Raw genomic sequence first — 19437 nt, forward strand, 5'->3', positions numbered from 1 at the left:
GTGAATTAATCACCACTTTTACAAGTCCTGAGTACATGTTCTTGACTCATTAATCAATAAAAAAAACTTTTTGTATTTATAATCCATGAATCTTTTAATACTTCTTTTGTAACTGTTTTATACTTTTTTTTAAATTAAAGTCTGATGTATTTTTTAGCAAAAAGAGAGAGAGAAGAACAGTTCTTTGTGGCAACTTAGTTTATAAATTATTCATGTCCTAATTTCAACATAGCCCAACTAGATTTTAAATCCAGGTAGTCACACATAACATCTTATTTCAGAATAACATTAAAATGCAAGATTGTCTCTGTTACCCAATGCGTTTCGCCGTTTGGCTTCCTCAGGGCATAGTAGTGACTGTATTGGTAGGTTCTGATATGGGTTTAATTAACAACTTTGATGGTATCGGTGTATGTGATGGCATTATTGTGAAGGTTAAAGGCAAGGCCAAGAGAATGTTGATGATTGTTTTATATTGAATTGTCCATACAGGGGGACCTTGATGGACTTGATAGTCTGGATATGTCGAAGGACCAGGATTTAGTGGGAAATTGCAGGATGACTGCTGTTGGTTTGGTCACCATAGTGTGAGACCACCCACCCAAAGAGTAATTCAGCCAACACATTTACTGACTGGTGAGCTAACATAGAAAAGCCAAAAACAAAAATGGTTTCTAATTGAGATTGATCTGACATTTTGGTACAAAAGGAAACAACTAATGCACAGAAATACTGCCAGAAAGTAATATAGTAATTGTAATGGTACCTACATAGTAGTAGCATATTAAGCTTTTTTAATAATTAGCAACATGTTTTAAAGTAACATTATGTATTTATGACAATAATATACAAAAACAATATACTTAAGATGATTAGTATTGCTTACAAAGGAAGCCCCAAAAAGTGCTTATTTGCCTATAGCATTTTAATTGTAAAAGAGTCATAAGTCATAAGAATATAACTAGTAATTGATTAATTTTTTTATGTTTTCCATGTTTTGGGGGCATTCAAACTTGAAGTTTAATTTAAAAAAATATGCAGTGTTGCTATAGATGCCCCCTGCATAAATGGTGCTTGGTTCCCTATGGTCAGTTTTTGACCGCTGAAAAAGAAAGTAACAGTAAGAAGCAGATTCACATTAATTTTAGTGTTCACATACACAGTAGCATTGGAAGGCCATCACTTCTATTTACTTTACCATCAGGATTCTCTTACACCCCCAATATCACTTATGCACTGCACTTCTGTACAGATTGTACTCTCAAAACTACTGTTCTGACCAGTGCTTGTCTGGAGACAGCTGTGAACCAAGACCTGAGCACTTTTGGTGTTATTCTTCAAAGGAGATCCCACCACTCCCAACACCCTGATGAACGTCCCAGGCATTCCAAAGGTAGAGTGAGTAGAGGGAATCTAAAAAATAAAAAAATATGCACTGCACTTAAGCTATTTAAGCACAGATTGCTCTCTCAAAAATAATAAATAATACTTTCTGTTCATTATCCTAATAGGCATCCATCTTTATTTATTAGTTTTTGGGGTAATCCAGATTTTTTGCAGCATTTTAAATTTTGCTAGAAGTGACCTGAGTTTCGCACCCTTTTTATTAGATCTCTACTCTAACAAATCTTACTTATAAAGACACCATTCAGGTCAAGGAGATCTGCATTATTTCATTTCAGATGCCCTTGAATGTTCTTTTCTGTGCTCCAAACCCTTTCTTTTATCGATTAGTCCAACCCCCCAGGGAAAGTGTTTTTAACCCTTAATTCACCAAAGAGGGCAATCGCTGGTTCCTATGTTAAATTTGGGATATCTTTAGATTCATTGACGAGGTCTTTCCTCCTGGACTAAGCAGTTCCCAAATTTACATTTCCCTGATATCTTGCGGCTATTCGATAGAGCTTGATTGGCTATGTATCAGGAAATGACTCTGAAGATTTTCCATGGAGCTTTTGTCTCAACACATCAGGCTTTTCTCATGGGATTAGGTACTTCTTCTCACTGCTTAAATTGTGGAACCCCCCAAGCAGATTTATTCCATGCTCTATGGGGTGGCCCAAAAAATAAAAGGTTGTGGTCATTGCTGGAACAGTATGGAACCAATCATCTAGTGAATTTTGTTCCTTTGTCTCCCAAGTGGGTTATTTTAGGTAAACAATACAATCAAGGCATTGTTCCAATTTTGGTAGTTAAGTACAACAAATTCTAATCCCAATAATCTTAAGTAACTAGTATCTTAGTAACTAGTAGCGATAAACTACTTAAATAAAATGGATTTTGACGGGACATATTTAAAAATTAAAATTTCCATTTAATTAAAACTAAATGTAAAAAAACAAACCAATTAAGTTTCAATAAGTCAGTGTAACAATAAAAACACATTAATTATGTTCCCATAAAGGTGAGAATTTCAAAATTTTTCTCTAGTCCAACAATTTTGCTCCAACTCTCGTATTTTGCTGTTAACACCACTGCTTTTTCAAGAGGACAGGAGCGAAGAACACTTTTAGTTATTTCTGACCACACAAAATAAATAATCACAATTATAAATTAAATACTTTTGTCTCTCCTAGACTTTCTCAACCTTAACAAGGTGGGATAAACCGCCAGGCAATTCATGAGGTTGACAGTAGAAAATCACACATTTAGTGCCTTTCATGATTACTGGGTTCCAATATAAAAGAGTATTCCTAGGGATGTAGGTCCCAGCGAAAAAAGGGGGGTTCTTATAGTGGGTAAAGCTGGGTCCACACGTCCAATGGTTCTCGCCCGATAATCGGCTCAGTGACGATATTGGATGAGAATCTGCAGTGTGTACAGTGCCCGTCATCCATCGTCTGAACAACCGTCCTGGCAGATCCATGGACAATGGATGACGAACAATCCGAATGCGAGGGAAGGGGGAGAGTGTGCAGTGGGGTGCCGCTCCATCGCTCTCCCCCTCCATCGTTCTCTCCCTCCCCTCTCCATGGAGCAGAACGGTGCTGTATGTACATGGATCATAGAAGATTGACATAAACTGCACGTGTGTATGTAGCTTAAGAAGTGCTAATGAGTGCTTATGGCTGAAGCCGTTAACCCAGACTCGCACATTGTTCTGCTGATTTGGCTTGGTTATTTTAGGTATATTACCTTTATATAGGAATATTACTGGTGGTAGTCAAAGACTTTTGTCAATCATATCCTTAGTAGCTAAAAACAATATTTTGCATAAATGGATATATTGTGAACCACCCACTTTAACCTTATTTAAGGAAGTATTGTTGTTTGCCTTCCGTATAGATTGGATTGAAGCTTCTTTAGATAAGGAGTACGGGTCACACAATTTTTTGAGGTATAAGAGTCTTTTAATGATGTCCCCAAAACAAAAAAAAAACACTCTTTTGAACTGATGTCATGGGAACTAGATTCCTTCTTTATGATCCTCCGATACAGTTAGACTCAACGTCAACAACCTAATTTTGAGTTAATGGTTCTCCTTTGAATGACTAAACTTACCTACTGTATATTACTGCTCTGTGTTCTAAATATTGTTTATAAATTATATGACACATGTTTTTGTCTTCATATATTTATTTGTACTGTTAGGCAGGTTCCTTAAATAAAAACAAGTTAATAGAAAAAAAATGTATTACTTTCTGAAACTTCTAATGGCCCTTATAATAAGCATTGAAAATCATCTTCACTCCTTGTCATAAAATAATGTCCTGAAGCCAATGGTTACTGGTAATAACCCTCAGGACAACTTGGAATGTCTCCCGGACAGATGCAGCTTGAGGGTAGTTAATGCTGCTAAATAATTTCAATTCAAATCATGTTTTTAGTTAAAGACATTTTAGGGGGCATCTGGCAAACTTTTAAAGGGTGCCCTTATTACCTAATGAGACACCAAGTCAAAAATCCCATTGGAGGACTTGGCTGTAACTGACCTAATTTTTGACCAGAGTCTTAAGAAATCTAGCAACAAGAGAGTGCACATAAAGGGACATCTGTAGGTAAGATGGTAAGGGCAGCAACTTTAAGAGTCAAACCCCTAGCATATCTGTCTTGGAAGAACTCCAAAACAGCAACAACATCTAAAAGTGATCTTATATTATTCAAGAGTTGGATTTGTTCTAAACCTTAAAAACATGGCATTTGCTATTTTTTGCAGCTACATACAGGATGTCTACAATTAGGACAGATTACCCCTTGGCCCTTGAGACTTGCTCTTCAAAACCAAGGAATTAGAACCTCACCTGTGTGAGCATTTGTAGACTGTCTGAAGAGAAGTCCAGTGTCTGAAGAGAAGGAGGCTGAATGGCCAGGGATTCACTAGACTACCTAAGAAGATAAAATATAGGCCTTTGCTTTTATCTGGAGGGCAGTTAGGTGAATTGCCACTAAAACAAAGTTTTCAGTTCCCATTAGTTAAAAAAAAAATGAAACCACTTAAGTCCAGAGGCCCTGAGACACTTTTTTTTTATATAGGATCCCCAACTGCAAGATTACAGTGATAGGGAGGACTACAGAAATCTGCCAGCTACGGAGACTTTTAGTTAAAATACTAACAGATAGGGAAGGGCCTTTTGTACCCTGTCTATTTATGTACCCTATATTTGTGGCATTGTTTGATAATGTCAGGCTAGCACCTCCTGCTATGTACACTTGGGGAAGAAGAAACCAAGTGGTGCAATCATTTATTGCAACCTGTCATACTTCCATCAGCCACCAGAGGGGAATTGGCACAGAAATGCCAACCTGCAATACTGCTCCTCACCACGTGAGGGAGACTACCAGGTAGCGCTCTACCTTTCTTGCTGGATAATCTTAATCTGCTAACCATTTTCTTTGTAACCTATTGTTTGTTTCTCATCTGTGCCTGCTTGATCCTCACCCTGTATACCTGACTAAAGCTACGTACACACGGCAGATTTTTATCGCCCGATAATCGGCATCGGCCAATTATCGGGCGAAAATCTTCCGTGTGTACAGTCGGTGTCGTCCATCGTCCGGACGACCGACCTGCCGGATCCACGGACGATGGACGACAGCCGATCGTAATGAAAGGGAAGGGGAGAGCGCGCAGCAGGGTGCCGCTCCGTCGCTCTCCCCCCTCCCCTCTCCATAGAGCATGAACGGTGCTGTATGTACAGCATCGTTCATGCATCTTGCAGCCCCTTGTCGTTGGAAAGGATCGTGAAAGATCCTTTCCAACGACAAAAATTGCAAGTGTGTACGCAGCTTTAGCTACCAAGGGGTAAGATAGGAGACAATCTGGATCTGCCTGAACTATTGTTACCTGACCTCTTCAGCCTCCCTGTCTGGCTCCATGTCTCACACTTTGGTACTGAGCTGGATCTGTCCAAAAATAATGCTGATAACTTTCTCTGTCTACTTTCTAAGTGGTGGTAGCCTGGTACCAGCCTGCAGCACAACATTGTTACTATTAGAGGATTTGGAGAAGGCCAGGCTCAAATGTAGAGTCTGTAGAGTCTCAGTACAGGCACCATTAAATAACAGGTTAGCTTATCTGACGAATTCTCCAACTAACCCGAACAGATAGGACCTAAAGATACAATCCCCTGACCTGGTACTGAAATAAAACTAGAACTCTGCAAACTGTTTTTTTTTTCTCTCAGTAGGTTTGATTTATTAAAGCTGTCCAAGGCTGGAGAGGATACACTTTCATCAGTGAAGCTGGGTGATCCAGCAAACCTGTAATGAATGTTTTTAAAGTAATTTTCTGTTAGCAAATGTTTTCAATCCTGGATCAGATCCAGGTTAAGAAATCAAAATATTTCAGACAGTGCTAAAATAGGAAACTTCCTTGTTGAGTAACAACCTCGGGCTAGCTAGTTAATTTCAGCTGTTCAATGGGTGCTAGGGCCTGTCTTACTACCTTGAAGAAAATCCTTCTGAATGAAGAAAAACCAAAAGGGAGTCCTGTTAATTGAAAATGTACCACCCTTTCTCCAATCATTTCCGCTAGCCTACAGGAACTTCCAGATTTACCTGATGGGTACGCGCAGGATTATTGCAAAGGCAAAGCTTGAAAGCTGAAATGTCTGACCACGTTTTTGTTAAAAGGTACTACAGTAAGAGTTGTCTAAAGCTGAAGCTCTAGCTGGCATCTTAACAGACTCGGCTGACTCATCGGCAATGAAGCCAACAGCCTTGAAAATCATGGCTGATTAGGAAGAATTAGAGAAATCTTCCCTGCTTCCAACTGGATAAGTGGTTATTGTAGTTTTCTTGATATACAGAAAGGGCTAGGTTGGAAGAAGCTAAAAAATCTTGTACATCAGATCTTCAAATTGATTCCATCGATCACGGGAGGATATTTTTTCCCATAATATTTATGGTCTTTGTCAAAAGGTGACAAATAATTAAATAATAATAAAAAAAGACTGATAAACTAGATGCTGGGGCTTGTGATAATCAATGTGGTTGGGCAGAGGGCTACATTTTTGCGAAAACATCCAGAAAAATTGGAAGGTGGAAGCCACCAATAGACTGCTCCTTTAAAATCAGAGCAATACAAATTTCACATATTTACCAGGTGCTGGTAAATTGGGATACAAAGACATAATTTTTCATTTATGGAAAGATTCATCTACTTTGTTCTGGAGCCTTAGCCAAAAAATCAAACCGCAACAGAAACTACGAATAAAGTTCTAGGTTGATTATAAAAAAAAAAACACTTAGGGAAGGTAATGCATGCTCAACACGAGTGCTAGAATATTGGGCTTCCATGCGATACACTGGTGCTGGAGCACCCAGTGGAATTCAGGAGGGATGCAGCAATAGCTCCAATTCACATAGTATCCTATTAGGCAATGGCCCTGATTTATGAAAGCTCTCCAAGGCTGGAGAGAATACACTTTCAGAAGTGAGCTGGGCGATCCAGAAAACATGAAATGGATTTTTAAAAATAGACAAAAAAAAAAAAAAAAAAGGAATGAAAGCCCCTTGTACCAACAACACACAACACCTGTGAGTAACCAATGTGCAGGTTTGTAAGACGACCATAAATCCTAAAGCCAAAGGTCACTGTTCTAAACTATAACTTGACAAGCTATGTTTTTTTGCTGCGACTCCCGAGACAGCAGAACAATGCTAACCTACTAATTGCAGTTAAAGTGGAACTAAAGTCATTACGTCAACCGACCAATCAAGATGGATGATGATCATATTGAGGAGAAGGATGGCGGCGCCCTGCAACAGAACGAAGAAGAGCGAGTATAGCAGGGTTTAGTTCGACTCTAAATAGAACCAGCTCACATTCCTGCCTAGTCTGTGAGTGGACGATAACAGGGCAGAAGACGACTGTGAGTTAATTCGTCTGCTCACTCGTCAGGATATATTTTCATTCCATGTGCACTGTTGTGCATCTTTCTGGCTTTTAGGGCTTGCCCATAGCCCCTATTAGTTCTGTAATACAGGACATTACAAGGGGGCCTGCATGAGGTCACATTTAGGTGCATAGACTTGCAGTGAAAATATAATTAGTCCAGATTAAACCCAAAGAACCAAAAGAACTAACTATGCAATGTGGACTGTTAAATACACATCTGCTTTGTATCCAGAATATTTTATCATTTACAAAAATTGCTTTCTTCAAATAATCTTTCCTTCATATTGTGTATTCACACTCCAGTATGTATTGCAGGTGGCTTCAGGAGCACAGGAATAAATGTTTACTCCTGGCCTAGAATATAGGGGTGTTATTCCCAGTTTAATGGGTGCAGCCATCTGCTCTCCATTATACCATATTTGCTTTATTTTTCCCTATTGGGCTAAGCAAAAACTGAAAGAGGATTTATTAAATGTGTGTGAAAGAATTCACATCTGAAATGTACTACTAAAAACACCAGTGTATGCATAGCTCAACATGCAGATTAAAAGCAGGAAAAAAACATCAAATAAAATGACAACAGACAACTTTTTGAAAAAAGGTTGCTTTATTTTGAAGAAAATAAAAGTTTATATGTGTCAACAGTATCAACCAACAGGTTAACCAAAGAGACTGTTCAAATGCTTCTGGTTGAAAGCCTTATTTAATATAAAGGTGTCATGGCAAATAAATTTAACAGTAAAAATAAATCTAGGTAGGCATTGGACGAAATAACCTGCAAAAAAAAGGGGCACAGTAGCTGTGCAAAGCAGAACATAAAACACTGAAATTTGGGTAATGGTTACACCGGCTTTTAACTCTGAAAACGCATTACAAAATACTTTTTATTCACACCTATTGCTTCATGAAAACTAACTGCAGAAAGGTGTTTTTTCATCTATCCCTAAGAAGAACAGTAATATCATAAACTTCTAGGTACTAGTGAACTGGGGATATAGCTTTTATACTACATAATAAATGGAGTTTATTTTGAAAGTGGGAGGATCCCATTATGCACAGATAACATATGGGCTAAAAATTCAGTGTAGATTTAAGGTCATCATTAGCAAACAAAAGTACATCTTGGTTATCTATAAGGCACAGCAGGTTATCATGTGCATGTTAAAAATAATTCCAAAACAACTGGCAACATACACTTTAGGGGCATTTTTTCAACACTGAGGTTAAATGGAAACTAAGTGGTGTTTCCTCTATGAAAGATCAATCGCTACATCAGTTTAGCTGGAAGTCCGTGAAGAAACAAGCCCTGCTGATTGTTATGACCTTATATGTAAAAATAGCCATTTTCAGAGGCAAAATACACACTCGGGGTATTGTGATTACCCTCATGTGCCCCTAAACTAGGGCAGTCAGAGAATGTAGATATAAGCAACAAAGCCTGAATTGTAGGATTTTTTTTTACAGACCTGGCTACAAATTAAAAAAAGAAAAAAATCGTGGTGCTTTAAAATGATAAAAGCAACAAGGTTGTTTTATTTTTATGGAGGCCTAATAACTGCAACAATGGCTAAATGCCCTAGAAATACTTAGCCATATTGATCGTCACTGACACTTCTTGGCAGGGATGATTTAGAGAACTGTGAGATCTATGAACAACCAATTTTAACATACCCAGTGTCTGTACTACACTGGAAGAACAATCACTCCACTAAAGTTATCAAAGCAGCACAGATTCTTACGTGGTGAATTTAGCAAAATGAAAGACAATCCTATGGATTTGATAATCCCTGCTTTATAAAATTTGTCCATTGGTCATCTGCCAATACAGTGTTCAACACAGAAATAGTTTTGAGCCGGGTTGCAGCCCCTGTATAGTGACCCAACTCTTCAGTAACCACACAAAAACAGTCAGGTGGTTACTGACAAGTGCTGGGTGGTGCGTCCGGCTAAAGGGGTCCGGTGAGAACACTGCAATATGTGCGCTTTTCTGTGCCTTGCATCCTGTTTTAAAGGATGTGGAGTAGTATAACAAACTTCATATATTAAACATGAGTAAGTATTTATTTTAAACTTCTCTTACCCAAAACTTCTTGTTCCCCCAATTTTCACAGATAATACACTTCAAAACATTTATCATTAAAAATAAAAAAAAGCTTAAATTTTCCTATTTAATTTCAGTAGTTCTACTGACATTGGGGAGGCCATTTCATTGTTCCAGTTTCCTTTGGACAAACAAAAAAAAATTTTTGTAAAGAAAAACATAAGCCTAACACAACCCATGAAGAAGAATTTTGGTGTTGTGCACCAAACTTTTTCACAGGGTTCTGCATAATATCTCGAAACTAAAACAAAGCGGGAAGGGAAAAGGGATGAGGGAAATAGAAATGACAAAACTCTCTAGGTTAAAAAAATGTACACAGTAGGAAATGATATATATTTATATATGTACACAACCAGCAAAGCTAATCAAGAACAGGCTCTTGCTCTTTTTTAATAGTTGCTAGCATAGAATGCTCAGTGTCTGCTGGTTCTGAGTCCCCACTGCTCAACAAGATAGACTTTCCTTCTTCCTCAAGAGCAAACACATCAGAGTTTTGGGCTTGGCACGTATGTTTTACCACCTCGTTCGGCGTGGAGAATGTTTTGTCGCACAAGTTGCATTTGTAACGTTTATTTGTCTGAACAAGCATGTTGTCCAACTGGCTGCTATCATCAAACGAACACAGCTCCAAAGTCTGCTTGTCGACCACTGTGTAGGTGTCTGAGCTCTTTAGGCATACGTGCCTAGCAGCTTGGTTGGCCCTGCAGAAACTCTTGTCACAAGTACTGCACTTAAATGGCTTGCCTGTGTGGATGTACATGTGCTCCCTCCAATGGCTCTTCTGGATAAACTTCCGCCCACAGATTGTGCACTCATATTTTCTCCGTTTCACTTCCCTTTCTTGGTCGGCTTGCTCCAAATTATCTATATCTGCAATATCGGATGGTGGTGGTGTCTCAGCCTGCTGCTGCCCATCTATTATCGGTGAGTCTGAGATCTGAGCCATATCACTGTCACTTATTATGCCAGTCTCTGCTGTCTCCATCGATTCCTTGCCAATCTCTGACCCATTATTACAGAAGGAAGGGGACATGCTTGTCTCTGGCTGCCCAGAAGTAGCGCTAAATGGCATTCCTGTGTGAAGCTGAAGGTGTTCACGCAAACTGCTTCTCAAATTAAAACGACGACCACACAAGTGGCAGGCATAATATTTGGGAAAGCTTCCATTTCTCTTCATGATGCTTGGCTTGACATGAGCGATTGTAAGGGAGGTATTTTGCTCCTCACTTGGCGATTCCTCCATGCTATTTTCTTCCAGAGCAGAAGAAGCAGGAAGAACGTTAGAGGTAGGCTCTGGGGACAAGGGAGCATTAACTGGCTCAGAGAAATTTAAATTTGTTCGGTTTGCTGCTGGCAATGAAGATGTGAGTTGATTTAACTGAACATTGTCTGATGTTGTTTCCTGATTCAACTTAGTGATCTGTGGTCGAGTCTCACGTGTAGACTTCTCAGCTGCAGGGGTAACTTTTGCTGGTGGTCTGATCTGATGATCCGCAATCTGGATACCATAAAGAGAGGAAGCAAGTGGGAAAACTTGATCTGCATGAGAAAATCCACCATGACTTGCAAGGCTGGCTTCTTGTATAAGGGGAAAGGCATGCAAAAACTTGATGCCTTGCTCAAGGCGCACAGGATCAATAAGCTGAGGAGCCATTTTTCCAGTATACATCAAGTGCAAAAGATAGCTAAAGATGTCTGGCTGGATGTCCGTTGATTTTAAACGTACACATTCACTGCAAGAAAGATAAAATGTATAATTAGAATGGAGGAGGGGGAAATTTTGTACACATTAAGAAGTACACTGCACAAAACTTTTTAAATTATTCTTTGGCATGTAAAACTCTTTATTCCATAAAATTTCTGACACGTGAAAAAAAAATAAAATAGTAAATAACGATGCCTGTGCTAACATGAGAACATTCAACAGTCCAGTATAAAGGATTGCAAAAACTAGAAAATCTTACACTGCCTAGAATAAAAAAGCATCAAGCACTGATGTGAAACAATCAGGGCGAAGTGAACTAAAATATAACATTTCAAACTCCAACTTTGCTTACTATCTCATCTTGCTAGAAAAACTGACTTTTAGCAAGTTTTCAGATTCCCACCACCTTTTGCTCTGAAAGCATTACAAAAACACACTTTATTCCCTATGGATTGGTGACTTAATTTTTTTTTAAAATGCCAGGTTCTGCAGGAAGGATGAAAGCAGAACAGAATTTATCTAAGTTATATGTATTTAAATGATAATATTCTGCTAGAACAGTTAGATAGATGAGTTGAGTTTAATTGGAGGTTAGCAGACATATATAAAAGAAACAACTATTTTAAATAGCTCTTGTTCAGCATGCAGTAAATCTGACTAAAGAACTTGCCAGCTTCTCCCTTGCCTTGCAGTACACAATGAGGTGGCACAATATGGGTCTACTTGTGCCAAAACAAAAGTTAATAAAATTGTTTAGTCATTTAACCACCTGGGCGATACACTGATGTCTAGATTTCTGTACCAAAAGCGGTACACTGTTTTTCTGTGTACATAAAAATGTACTTTTAATAAAATTAAATAAAAAACACAAAAATCAGCTTAACCCCCCTAGCGTTCTAATTCTGTCAGTTTTTTGATGCAAAAAGTGATCCTATTTTTTTTGCATAGAAATTTTTGTTTATATTGTGGGCTTGTAATTCTTAGGATTAACTCCCGGGTATGATAATTATATTTATTATATTATAATCATAAATTATAATATAATACATAATTATAAATAATAATTTTAAAAAAATAATGAAATAGACAACAATGTAATCTAAAAATGAAATATAAAATTAAAAATGTACTTTTATTTTTATTTCATGTTGTGTGGTGTTTTTGTACTGTAAAAACCATTAAAAAGCAGATTACATTGTAATCTGCCTTTAAATTTCCCTCCCTGACACCCCCCCCAATACATCACCTGGAAGATGACTCATCCTCCGGGGTGATGTGAGTGGGGATTTCCCTGCCTGCTCACAGAGACGCTGCTGCTGCTCCATCTCCAGAGAGATGCACAGCACAATGTAGGATTTCTGCATTGTGCTTCACATCTTACTGCAGATGCCAGAAGCAATAGCAAATTTTTTATTGCTGCTGGAGGAGCTGCGGGGACCGGATGTACAATGTATGACAATCGGATTACAATATAACGTTTGTTTATATTTTTAACCACCTGAGAAAAGTTCGGGTTTAACACTTTTTGCAAGTGTTTTTACCCAAACCAAGGTCAGGTTTAACGGCCAGGTGGTTAGACTAATAAACCGCATGTGAGGAGCTCACAGGGCAGGACAATTAGTCAAAATCAGAGAGAAAAAACAAAAAAAAAATCAGAGAGAAAAAACAAAAAAAAACAAAAAAAACAAAAAACACTGGGCTCAAAATTTACATGGAAGCCACTGGATAACCGTAACCACTCCAATAAACTGAAGAGATTATTAGTTACACATATTCTTCTATAGAAGATTTAGCCTCAGGGCAAATATCACATCCAACTTCTTTTAATCAGAGCCTAATGCACACAGAAACTCTGAGCACATCTATAAAATGGATATCCATCTAGAGGGACGAAAAGTTCAAGAGAGAACCTTAACTTCATGGGATTCAGATAAAAATGGGGGAATAGTTTCTGGTTTATTGGTTATGTTATGGTTGCCTGCTTGCTTCATAACAATCGTAAGTCCCCCAGGTTCTGCTGCTGGTGCTGCAATTGTTCCAACGGCTGGCAAGGTGTTGCCGCTCGAGATTGCCTGTATTAGAGGCAGGGGTATACCTGACCTCATTTTCTGGTTATAAAATAAAAAATTTTGGTAGAACACACTTTAAGATACAGTCCATGCCCAGGTGAACTGTAAACCTATTCCTGAGCACCTTAGTCCTACATATCTTCTTGCCAAGAACTATTTAATACCAATTTCTTTACCTTGTTAAAGTTGATATCTTTGCAATAAAAACTTGTTTACAAAAGTTTTGCAATCACAGAAAAGTACTATTGTCGTCAGGAACTTTCAGATATGTTACCTTGTCTGGTGAACAAACAGCATCTTGAAATAGTTGGAGAATGCTGCAAGGACCGACTTGTGCGCCTTGAAGTAGACATCCCCAATGGCTACTGTGCAGTCACAGAGAAATCCAAATTCTCTCTGGGCATTTAGCTGCTGCAGAAGTATAAGTCCATGATTGGCTAAATCCATCTTTTCTCAATGAAGCCTGGAAATACACAAAGTAAAAGAAAGAATTTTATTTACATAAAGGTAAAATGACACAATCTGTTCACCAATGTTTGCAGTGATTAGAGAATGAAATCGTCACGAGAGATAATCACCATGATAACATCATGTTTATTTCACTATCACTAAGCACAAGTTTTAGGGTATTATTGCGGTACGTAAAGTGGCCTTAGACTATTTTGGGGACATAAGTTTGTGAGCTCCTCTGAGGGATAGTTAGTGACATATCTATGATACTGTACAACCCTGTGTATTATGTCAGCATATGTTATCATATGTCCTCCTTTATGTCAATCAGTTCTTAAGCTACACACACATGCAATTATTGTCGTTGTAAAGGAACTTTCACGATCCTTTCCAACGACTAAGGACTGCACAATGCATGAACAAGTGTTGTACATACAGCAGTGTTCTACTCTATGGAGAGGGAGAGCGACAGAGCGACACCCTGCTGCGCGCTCTCCCCTTTCACTTCCATTACGATTGTTCGTCATCCGTTGATCTGCCAGGACGATTGTTCGGACAATGGACGACAGGCGCTGTACACACGCCAGATTCTCGTCTGATATCAGCCCTGAGCCGATTATTGGGCGAGAACCATCGAATGTGTGTACCCAGCCTTACGAGTGAGGGAACAGAGTAAGGACTTGATAAGTGATTAAGAACCAAGGCACTTCTGGAGTTAGCTTTAACTTTCCAGGTCAGTCTGCAGTCCACAAAATTTTCTAAAACTGCCCAAACAATGCAATTGTTGCAGGTCGCTGGTGGCATTCTAAACAAAGCTTAAGAAATCTCACTCCAACCATTTTTCCCAGCAATATGCAGAGCATGAGAGCATATTTTATTTCCCAAGACATTGCCCTTGTGCTTACTATAGCAATCAATTTGATTACAGTGGGTAGATACTTTTATTCATCAGTAGTTATTGGAGCAGCCCATCCGTACAATAGAAAAAAGTAAATATCTGCAATAAAGAGACCTATACATTTGGCTGGGATTATAATTGATCTGATGACTGCAAGTATTTTTTTCCTCAGCTTGGATAATGCCTAAAAATCAAAAAACAAGTAACAAAGTTTCAGTATACCCCAGGAACATATAGACTGAAGGATCAATTTGGGAACGAACACGTGGGTAGCCTAAACCCATTTGTAAGTGATCTATGTATACATTTCATGAAAATATATTCAAAGGGATTCTGTAACTTTAAAAAATGCAGAAATTAGGCTGCTAGAAGATATGAAGTAAAAGGGCCTGAGCCATAAAGGTCTTGTGCCCAACTTGCAGCCTAATAACACTGGTTTGGAAAGGGGCCGTAAATTTCATGTAGCATTCCCCAAGTTGGAGACTGTAACCTCACACACCAGTTATATTTCCACAAACTAGAACCACTTCCTATATTATGTCTGCTGTTTTCTGACAATATAGTATGAAATATACTGAATATCCTGTACACATGTTTGCTGATGTCAGGGCCACAATGTATGTGTAGGGAGGAGCATGCCAGCTACCGGGAAAGCAAGCATTGAAAAAAGTAAAAGTCCTTTTCTTTTGCACGCTAAAACTAAATGGGTATTTATCAGCCCCACTGCATGAGTTCAAATATAACAATTATTTATGTTCAGATTCAATGCAGGGTTTTTAAGACAATACTTATCCAGCAAGTTATCTGAACACTGACTGTTGTGCATGTGCAGAACACTTCTGGAGCTGGATACCACAATGACTGAAAAAGAGCATGCAAAGGATTTACATAATTTGTGGCCGCAGCAAGAAGAGAGCAAGCAGCAGAGATGGAGAAGTGTAGTTCTAACATAATTGGGATAGATCAGAGGTATGTACTATACAAGCATGCTTGCATAATGGCAATGTGTACCAGCCCATACATCTGCTTATGAGCCACCAGATCTTGAAATTATTACACTTGTGGAAGTGTACTGTTATATTGGGTGGAGGTCATTTATTTTTTTGAGGAGCACAGGTTCCATAGATCTATATTGTACCACAATGTATAACATCAGCATTGCTCCCATGAATGACCACATTGCTCAGTCCCAGCATTGATATACATACAGAATGTGGTCTGTAAGCTTGAAACAAGCCAACATAGAGGGACATGGTTTTACCATATAAATGTCATATTAACTTCAATATTAAAACAAACGGGTTACTTTTATACCCCAACATATACATTTCAGTTCCTTTTTATGACTAATATTTAAAATCCAATGCTACCTTACCCATCCTATTTTATTAAGATTATTCAAGCACCTTAAGTAAATCTGTGTTTTGCCCATGTGAGACAAAGTAACATGCATACCTTAACTCGGACCTCAACAGATCCATATACTTAATCAATATCTAAACCTTTGTGTGCTAAAACAAAAATGTAATATACTGTGTGTTACCAAAGTTTACATGTGGGGTCTGGATTATTTTTTTCATTCTTTTCTTGTACAGAAACATAACTGAAATGAATAACTGTAAGAAAAAATTGCTTGAAAATTTGAACTAATGCAGTCGGCAGACATAAGGGATGTTAAATTGCAATAGATTACATTTTTGGCCTTAAATTTTAAACTTTCTTTTGTTCTGATAAATTTACACTTGGCTATGGCGTGCCCCAGCATTGTCACATCGTGGGTAACATGTTTCTCAATACCTGGGAAAAATAAAACTTTCCTACAGCTTTCAGTGCCGAGCTGGGTAAGCAGATACTGCTGGTGGCCATCTCTTACTATCCTGGCATTTTGATCTGCAGATGGAGCCACTTTATGTTTCCACTTGATATGGGTTAGAGAGATGCCATGCAATGTAGTGTTGGGTGCCTGAGCAGCCAGCACATCCGACATGCATACATGTTTCATGTAAGGAACTTGGAAGAGTGACGTGACAGCATGGCAGTCTATTAACTTATTCAGAAGCCGTTAGTAAAACCAAACTTCCCTCTGACCCTGGAGGGAAGGGGAAGCAGAGCTCAGCAAACATTTTGTATATTCTGTATAACACTGTCACAGATCTCACTTTCTATGACTGGCCTGTGTCTGAAGCTGAGGGATGTCAGAATTCACTGCTCCTGCTGCAAGAGCTCAAGTAAAGGCCGTGCACAACACTTCCTAAAGTCATCCAACAACTGCAAACACCTCTGTACCCAAACTGGTGGGAAATCAGCCTACAGCAACTTCAGCCATTATTCCTAAATGTTTACAGCAAACCAGTGCGATGCTCATCCAGGGGCCAAACAGGGCTGCCCCCTGGGGGTGGTCCAGAGCAGCTGCTAGCTTACATACAACTAATACAACAAATACATACTGAACACATGGACAGATGGGTAAAAGGAAAGTTTATATAACACTGGCAAGTATCTGTACTGCATTGGCAAAGCACAGGTTCACTTTAAGCTACTGGTGACATATAAATAAAGAGCTGGAGGAGCAGAGTTTCTCCATCTATTGCTAATCCTTAACCATCAGTCTTAATATTATTACTACACAGTATTTATATAGCGCCGACATATTACGCAGCATTGTACAAAGTCCATAATCATGTCACTGTCCCTGACAATCTAATGGCTTCACATTTCATTTACATCTCCTGCACTCCACAAAGATGCTTTGCACATGGCTGGACGTAGCAATGGGGGGCTGCATTGTGCAGGGAGATGTATGTACTTCCCCAGGACAAATAGGCGTATCTGAAGGCCGCCAATATATGCCTTACAATAGATCATCACATGGGTGTTCTGTGCAACCCGATGGCCAAACATTGTGTACCCCTAAGGCTTGGGATGATCACGGCACAGACACCATACACATCAGTGATTGTAGCTATACTGCTCACACATATTATTATCACACAGTTTTTACATATGGATAAATAAACTCATCCAATGATTTGAACTCTCTAAAGGGAATTGTCCAAGGAAAAATTTCAGCTATGTTTTAATTTATTGAAACAAAATTTGCATGCTAGAGAACTGATCAGCTAAAAATCTAATTGTTGGGTGTAAATAATGGTAACCAATCAGAGTGCAGTGTGATATTATTTTATCAAATGAGAAATTGCTTGCTCATGACCAATAACACAGTAAGTACAGCGCTGCGTAATATGTTGGTGCTATATAAACCCTGTTTAATAATAATAGTAGCAGCATGGTCACCATACACAATGTGCGAGATGTCTCCATTGTAATATTGTACCCACGTGCATACTGCTGGCACCGCCTATTGTCAGAGGGGGCTGCTCGGATCTCCCCTTTGACCTTCCATACAGGCCTGGGCTGTACCATGTCTCCCCCACCCCCATCACTCTGCTGGCTGCACCCAGGCCCCAGGGTGGCCCTATGGCGGCGCCGGACGTTCCCGGACACACAGCGGTGCCTCAGGCGAGGGGGCGGGGCCTGCGGGCGCTGCCACTTCCGCGCAGCTGTGAGGAGGAGGAGAGCTAGTGAAGGGGGGAGGGGAACAACATAACGAACAAAGATGGCTCCAGCTCGCGCTGTCGCCTGAGCGGTGGTGGAGAGGCGGGGTGTGAAGGGGAGGAGGCGGACGAGCTGGCGCACACACATGGCGGCAGAATAGGGAGGGGGGCTGGGGAGGGATATGGCCGCCGTCCTCGGTCCCCCTTTGTCCCCCATAGTCTCCCCGTACCCGTAGTAGCCCAATACGGGGCAGAAGCACCCAGACAACATCACACCGCACGGTCCCCTTGTGACGAATCCCCGTCAGGCCATTACCGAACACACGCAGTCACGGCCCGACATGTAAGGCCTGCTGTATAAATCCCCCCTGAGTGCCCCTCATAAAGCCCGCTAGCGCCAAGAGAGCTCTCGGTGTCCGGGCAGACGACCCGCTCCCACGCGGCCCCCCAATAAAAGAACGCGCACGTGGTGCTAGCAATAACGCCCGATAAAGTCTCCTCACCTCAGCTGTACGTATCGTGCGATGGCCAGCAGAGCTCCGCCGCCTCCTCCGTCTTCTCTTCCTCTCCGAGAGGAGGGCTGGAATAGAGCGAACAAGACTGTCGGTGCTTTCCTGTCCGGTTACGTTAAGGTCACATGACCGGCAGCGGGGGGGCAGTCGTGCAGTGAAGCTCGCAATGCTCTCCCGCCGGGAGTATGAGGAGGCGAGAGTCGCCTTCCCCTCCCCCCTCTTCCTCCTCCTCTGTGCTGTGTGTGTCTCGTTTTTTTTTTCCTGCGCCCAGAACGCGGCCCCGCCACCTCCACCGCCGCCATTTCGGTCTCCTCCCGCCGAGCTCATGGTGCTGGGCCGCTGCTGCCGGGGAGAGATGGGACGCGCTGCTACCACTTCATGGGGTTTTCTTTATTGGCCTGTCACAGACTTTCATGGCTGAATGTGGCCAACCACAACAAGGGTCACGTCAAAAAAATAATTGTGGAATAATAAAGACGACCAATACGAAAATCGCATGCATCTCTCAACACACGGTGCCAATACATTGCAAGAGAGCTCCCAGCCACCACTTCCACCATCAGCCAGAGCTCTGACACCTCCCCGGTATTACTATATGGAGCCATCCGTGACCCCCCACATTAAAAGGGAACCCCAATAATATCTTACACCATGCCATCTGTTTTATTATAGCATTGACATTATTACAGTAATCTGGTATAAAAATCATGTCAAACTTTTTGTACATTGATCTCAGTTACATAGTAAGTCAGGCTGAAAGAGACATAAGTCCATCAAGTTCAACCCTTAGGGAAATAATCATATCCCGG

At 40.2% G+C, this 19437-nt stretch overlaps 1 protein-coding gene across 2 annotated transcripts; it reads right to left on the bottom strand.

Moving 5' to 3' along the window:
- Positions 1-7927: 7927 nt before the first annotated feature.
- ZBTB2 (zinc finger and BTB domain containing 2) lies at positions 7928-19178 on the bottom strand. Of its 2 annotated transcripts, none has more exons than XM_072409290.1 (3): positions 18620-19178; positions 13489-13677; positions 7928-11173 (listed from the first exon to the last, which is right to left on the bottom strand). In XM_072409290.1, exons 2-3 carry the CDS (start codon positions 13659-13661, stop codon positions 9802-9804), a joined length of 1545 nt encoding a protein of 514 aa, XP_072265391.1. In that variant the 5' UTR covers positions 13662-13677; positions 18620-19178; the 3' UTR covers positions 7928-9801. The 2 variants fall into 2 exon arrangements, with proteins under 2 accessions (XP_072265391.1, XP_072265392.1); XM_072409291.1 differs by lacking the exon at positions 18620-19178 and adding an exon at positions 17901-18089.
- Positions 19179-19437: the final 259 nt, after the last annotated feature.

Source organism: Pyxicephalus adspersus, chromosome 4, assembly GCF_032062135.1.
Source record: "Pyxicephalus adspersus chromosome 4, UCB_Pads_2.0, whole genome shotgun sequence".
NCBI classification, from domain to species: domain Eukaryota; kingdom Metazoa; phylum Chordata; class Amphibia; order Anura; family Pyxicephalidae; genus Pyxicephalus; species Pyxicephalus adspersus.